At 35.4% G+C, this 6,300-nt stretch overlaps 1 protein-coding gene across 1 annotated transcript; it reads left to right on the plus strand.

The window, feature by feature from the left end:
• Positions 1-806: 806 nt before the first annotated feature.
• Positions 807-5,344, plus strand: LOC132306650 (uncharacterized). The gene is made up of 4 exons (XM_059804122.1): positions 807-1,024; positions 1,273-1,386; positions 2,190-2,294; positions 4,841-5,344. Exons 1-4 carry the CDS (start codon positions 937-939, stop codon positions 5,089-5,091), a joined length of 558 nt encoding a protein of 185 aa, XP_059660105.1. The 5' UTR covers positions 807-936; the 3' UTR covers positions 5,092-5,344.
• The last annotated feature ends 956 nt before the right edge of the window (positions 5,345-6,300 follow it).

Raw genomic sequence — 6,300 nt, forward strand, 5'->3', positions numbered from 1 at the left:
GTCAGTTGGCATATTTTGAGGGATTGCACCCGATTGGTATGTGTCATTTGATTTGAACACTGAGCATGAGAGAATCTATATTTATCTATTATAAACTAAGAGTCTTTGATGGACACTGGTGATTGGAGTCGCATAAAAAACCAATTGTCAATTGTAGCATTACTATTATAATTAATGAAGTGTTGAACGACAATACTCTATCATAATTTATGAAGTTATGAACATCATTGTATTGATAAGTAGAAGTGACATATCCCAATAATTCACAGATATTTGAAAATAACTTGCAAGTTGAAATATTGTAAAATTCTTAAGCAAAAAAGCTTCATTCAACTCATAATTTCACTGCAAAAACTAAAATAAAATTGAAATCTACTAAGTTTTCATCTGGAGAACTAAAAAAAGAAAAGAAAAAATCTATTACTTGTCTTCATTATTTCAGTAGTTAAAGGTGTCTTTATATTGTTGTTTTCCACGTCATGAAGGAAATTATCTTTCCGGCAAGAGTGGAAATGATCAATCCAACTTATCTTACATCCCTTTTCCGGGTTGGTTGCTGAGAAAAGAAAACCAAACAAAAAATTTGAAGCCTATCTCCATTTTATTTATTTATTTATTTATTATTATTATTATTGAAATGGTGAATCTTTAAATCTTACACATTTTTCACATTTAAAATGGAATAGAAATAATATTGGAGTTTGTGTCCGACCCTCGGCCGCACATTGCTTTAAATTTTCAAAAATATAATAATAGAAACTCTCATATTCTCATTTCCATTTATTTATTTATTTTTGGCGTTTTTCAATTTCCTTTTTTTTGATCCAAACATACCCCTCCCTTTCCCTTTTCCTTTCATTTCCCTTCTCTCTCACTCCATTGAAAAGCTACTGTACTGTGAACAAGTCATATACCAGAAAGAAAGAGGAAACAGAAATGGGTTCGGACAATGAAACCCTAGACGAAGTCGCCACTTCGTCTGATGGCTGGAAGGAGCGCATTATCATACCTACCCTTCTTGCAGGTTTCTCTCTCTCTAACCCTAATTTTTATCGTTCTCTTTTACCCCCTTAGTTTGGATCCTTAGAATTCAAAACTACTAACGAAACATTCCAACTGAAAGATCAGAAGATCCAAAATTATATTTTTTTTCTTTTATGTTCTGTTATCTTCCTACGTTTTTCTTACCAACCAAACAGCGGTAGTGGAAGTTTGGATTGAGATATCATATACTAAATTTTTATTGTTTTATTTTTCGGATTTAAAATTTAGGGATTGCTGGTGGAGGAGCTGGATTGGTATCTAAGCATCGCAAAGTTCACGGCCTCGCAAACATTTCTGCAACATATGCCACCAATTTTGCCATTGTCACGGGTTGCTATTGTGGTAATCTTTTTCTCTTTGTTAATGGTAATGGACGTCAATTACAATCACATTGATTTATAACTCTTTTATACAATCACATATAAAAATGCATTTGCTTGTGGGGATATCAAATGTGATGATGCATTTCTTGAATTTTGAAAACTTAATGCACCATTGATTGTGCAGTTCAGTTCAAGTGATGGCTTGTATTTCCCATGGAAGCTTAGAAATTCCCATATTCATTATATTTTTATACTTCTAATAGCTTTGTTTGTTGTTCAACGGTCATTTTTGTCTTTTATTGCAAACTATTTGATCAATCTAAAGAATGCCTTCAGACTAACTACCACCGAAGCAAAATAATAAATAAAGAAAGAAAGAAAGAAAGAAAAGCGAGTGACATCTTCATGTGTCGTGCTCAGAATTCTTCATATTAAGTTTCAAATTTCAGCTGTGACAAATTTTTGGGTTCTTGGGCTTGACGGTTATATCTCAGAATTTCTTAATTCAGTATCTTTTTTCTATTATTTGATTTGATTCCCACAACACAGTGTAGTATTGCCCTTTTATGAATTGGCACAGTAGAAGGCATATGAACTTTGAACAATGTTTGCAGATAACTGATAATCATGGAATTAATTTGAGGTAATGCTGTGTCTTGTAAACCAATTATAGTAGAAATTAAAAGGAGATAAAATGCAAGGCAAATAATGGTGATTGGCTATTGAGGGAATCACCTGAGATAATTACTAAGCTGGATTTGGGTCAAAGGGGCATCTAATAATTGTTTGATTTAAACATGTTTGATTTGTTTGGTCTGACAGGTGCACGTGAGTTTGTAAGAGCAAGTAGAGCTTCGACGCCTGATGATTTATTGAATTCAGCAATTGGAGGTTTTGGTACTGGTGCTATTCTAGGCCGCTTTCAAGGTTAGATTCCTTTACACTGGCTGTCTCTGTAACATGCACGCAACAAACGTGCTTTCATGCACAAGTAAATTCTTGTAAATTTCTCTTTTTTCTCTTTTAAAACTTGTATGGAAAAAATTCTGGCCAAGTGTATGGATCGTAGATTTGATGCTCTGAGATTTGAGACATCTCAGCTGATCTTTCTGCATATTCCTGTGGGAACTTAGACTGGAAGATCTAAGAAACTGGAACATCTCACTTGATCTGTGTGCTTATTATTAAATTTTTAATTGATTATGCTGCTGGTCATGCAAATACTTGAAACCAAGCCGTCCAACCTAATATTTGGGATCATTAAGAAGAATGAAATAGATTGGATAAGTTTATTAGGCTTGTTGGCCTTTTCCCATTACCATTCATTCCTTTGTGGAACTCATTGAACATTGCACTTCTTCGCTGCCTGTGTAGTCCACTCCGTATAGGGTCTAAATTGGGGAGGTTGTCTTATCTTTGAAACAAAAAGGTAGTCTTGAATCAGATTTTTTTACTTTGTTAAATTTGTATTTTTAAATTGGTAAGGTTAACTTTAACACCTCTGATTGCTACCCTGCATTGAAATTTCTTGTTTTGATTTTGATTGGTTAAATAAATGTTGGATTCTATGAAGAAGAAATGGTGGTTGTGTTACCAAAATCAAAATTCTTGATTTTTTATTTTGATTTGTTGTTACAAACATATATATATATATATAATGGCAGAGAACAAGCAGTTGAGTACCCTTTTTCACATTTGTGGTGTCATTGGGTAAATTGGCAGACTCCATTATATATTTATATGTATGAAGAAGAAATGTGTGGATCTTTCGAAGGTGAGAGGTGAGAGTTTAGAGATAGATAGAGAGTGTCTGTGGGTCAAAGAGAGATGATCGGAGGTTTTTATATTGAAGATGGAGAGTTTGGCTAATTGGTTTGGTTTTACTGATTTTTTTGTTAGAGAACTGATGGAGAGAGAGTAAACTGAATCAAAAAGTCAATTTAGCATCATTCGGGTTAGAAGGGTAGAAAAGTAATTTGATTTTCTTTGATGACATTAACCACTACATAAGCAATTCAGATTATTAAAAGCGAGGGCAATATGGGTACTTTAACACAGGACGTTAAATGAGTTAACGGCGCTAACTCTGACAGACAGGTGGTGTCAGAGAGATTTTTCAAATAGTTTCATCTGTGGGTAAATAAGGCCAAACCTCAGGGGAGGTCTAAGGTATGTAGCAGCTAAAAGGTGAGTTATATCGTGACTTCTGAATACAACCCATTTGTGCTTTGCTACAAAATCTCCTCTTTCTGCTCTGCTTGTGATACTTTGCATTGCTCATGAACTTTTCATCGTGTCAATCACCATGCTCTTACCCTGTCATAACTAATTACGAACCAGTGTTGAATTAAAGTGCAGAAAGATCTTGATATATATACCTACGTTAAGCCTGTCCTTTTAACCATAATCTCTAAGTGGTAAAATTTCTCTGCTTTCAGGATGCATCTCTCGTGACCTGTGTTCTTTTTCCTCGTAAAAATATTATGAGTGAAAGTGTTAATTTGATAATCATGGGAAAGGCTTGTTTGCCATTGATCTTATTTTTCAGTCTGTCACATTTATGATCCCTATTTATTCTTTTGTTGTTTATATTTTTGAGTGTGCTTAAACTTATCAGAAAATAAAAAAATAAAAAAGTAAATAAATTTAGTGTGCTTAAAACTGTCATCTACACTCCTCAGACCTGGTTGCCGAGAATCCTACTGGTGCTCCATTGATGGCCATGGCCTTCCTGCAACAAACCCCATATTGATATCTTGCTACAATGAAACAAATCCCATTCCTCTATAGTAGTGGTCTTTCAATATTCTGTTTGATTTATCTCTAGGGTATTGCATTACTTATCAAAAAAAATAAAAAAATCTTTTAGGATATTGCAAAATGGCCTCTGCATGTCACAAAATGGCCTCTGCATGTCACAAAGTAGCACGGTAGCACAGCATCTGTATTGCACGCCTGGAGAACTATTGACAGACCTGAAGCACTTTTACTGCCTCACCACCAAAGTGCCTTCTAACTTAATACTCACAAGAAGTCATGTTTCATCCATCCTTGCACAAGAAATATATATATTTATTTTTTGATAAGTCCTTGCGCTAGAAATACAGCCTGACTTTTTTCTTTTTGTCTTATTATCCTCTGGGTATTATTTGAGCTCATCACCTGCTTTTTCCACAAAGTAGAGAAACCATTCGCGTAGTTTTCTGTCCTTCATTCCTTCCTTGTCATGTTAGATTGCCTTTGAGCTGATCTGAAGTTCATTGGTGGATTAGATGGTTATAATCATTCAATTTGATCAGTTACTGAACTAGGATCTGTTGATTATTGATCGTGGGCTTCTATGTGTATGTTATTAAAAGTTTATGTTTTAATACTTCGTGTTGGTAGCAATCAGGTGAATGGTCGTTGTACTTCACCCTTCTTGTTATTCATTTTAATCACTGGTTAACCATTTTTTCTTAATGACATTTCAGGTGGTCAAATTGGTGCCATCCGTTACTCAATTCTTTTTGCTGTTGTTGGAACAACAGTGGATTTTGCTACCCTTAAACTAAAGCCTGTCCTCAAGAGGTTCCGTGAATCCAAAGTTGGGGACAATTTGAAAGTGCCAGAATGGTCACCCATCCAAGTACTTGATGAGGAAGCTCTTGCTGCAAAAAAAGCTCGGGAACAACAGTTATATGCACAAAGAAATGTCCATAATTTAGGCAAAGAAGAAGCTTGATAATACTTTATTTTATATGCTTCCTTTTTTTTTATTTGTGTTGCTTTCCCTTCTCTCAGTAGTGGCATAGCTTAGAAAACAATTAATAAAGGAAGAGGGAAATATGTTTTCATGTTTGTATTCTTTTTCTTCTCCCCTAGTCCATCCATTCTATTGTATTTATATCCTGAGCAACAAGACCCATGCTCAGACAGATACTGTAAGTTTTGTCTTCTATGAGAAAGAAGGGAGCGTTTATCTGTTGTTTTATCAAGTACCTGAAACAGTTCTGAGTATTTAATTATCATTATTAGCTTCAAAACTTCAACCTTCTTGTTCTGTGTGTGAGCACCTTGAAATTTTGAATTTTTGATAGTTGGGCAGCTAGTTAGTTGAGGGTAAGGCGGTCATTTTGCTTTCTTTTTCATGGTTCCTCAACTAGTGTTTGATTTATCTTTAATTCATTTTGTTTCCCTTATTTCAGGGTACTGTAAGTGGAAATACGTTTCAACGAGGCAAAATTCAACCCCGTTTACGTATTCATGCTTTAACAATGTTTTTACATAACCTGATTAAATGATTTGGTCATGCTTTAACAATGTTTTTACATAATGTGAGTAAATGGGATGATAAGCTATTGGAGTTCAAAATGAGAATCCAGGAAACAGTATAGTTTCTTTTTTCTTGTTCAATGATGACAGTTTCTGTTCTCATAAAATGGAACCAGACAGACCCTTCTTGTTTCGGAGGTTTTTTCTTGTTCAATGACGACAGTTTCTGTTCTCATAAAATGGAACCAGACAGACCCTTCTTGTTTCGGAGGTTTTTTCTTGTTCAATGACAGAGTTTCTGTTCTCATAAAATGGAACCAGACGGACCCTTCTTGTTTCGGACCGTGACCTCCGGACCACAATGGAACAATTATGCCACAATAGAGCAACCATACCATCACTAAATTGCTTATGTCATCATTATAGGAGGGATACTGAGTCAATAGGAGACCTTTGCAGGTTTATGAAAAACTCAGTTGGGGTGATTTTCTGGTCAATAGCTCCGTTAATGGAGCGCACCACCCCCCCCCCCCCCCCCCCCCGAGTCATGTTCGCTTGTTCGTGTGGACATACCCTCATGGGTAAATATTGTCACCGCCTTCACTTTTGGACTATAACATCTAAATATATCTTACTGGATGAAGGATGCAAACAGGAGGGGTGACCAACTGTCACAGGC

Source organism: Cornus florida, unplaced genomic scaffold (assembly GCF_030987335.1).
Source record: "Cornus florida cultivar Cherokee Brave unplaced genomic scaffold, ASM3098733v1 CherokeeBrave_3.0.0_Hap2_Chr05, whole genome shotgun sequence".
In the NCBI taxonomy this organism is placed as follows: domain Eukaryota; kingdom Viridiplantae; phylum Streptophyta; class Magnoliopsida; order Cornales; family Cornaceae; genus Cornus; species Cornus florida.

Coding starts and splice junctions, on each gene's coding strand:
- LOC132306650 (XM_059804122.1), top strand. CDS start 937: ATGGGTTCGGACAATGAAACCCTAGACGAAGTCGCCACTTCGTCTGAT. Junction 1,025..1,272: donor CATACCTACCCTTCTTGCAG/GTTTCTCTCTCT, acceptor TTTAAAATTTAG/GGATTGCTGGTGGAGGAGCT. Junction 2,295..4,840: donor TATTCTAGGCCGCTTTCAAG/GTTAGATTCCTT, acceptor ATGACATTTCAG/GTGGTCAAATTGGTGCCATC.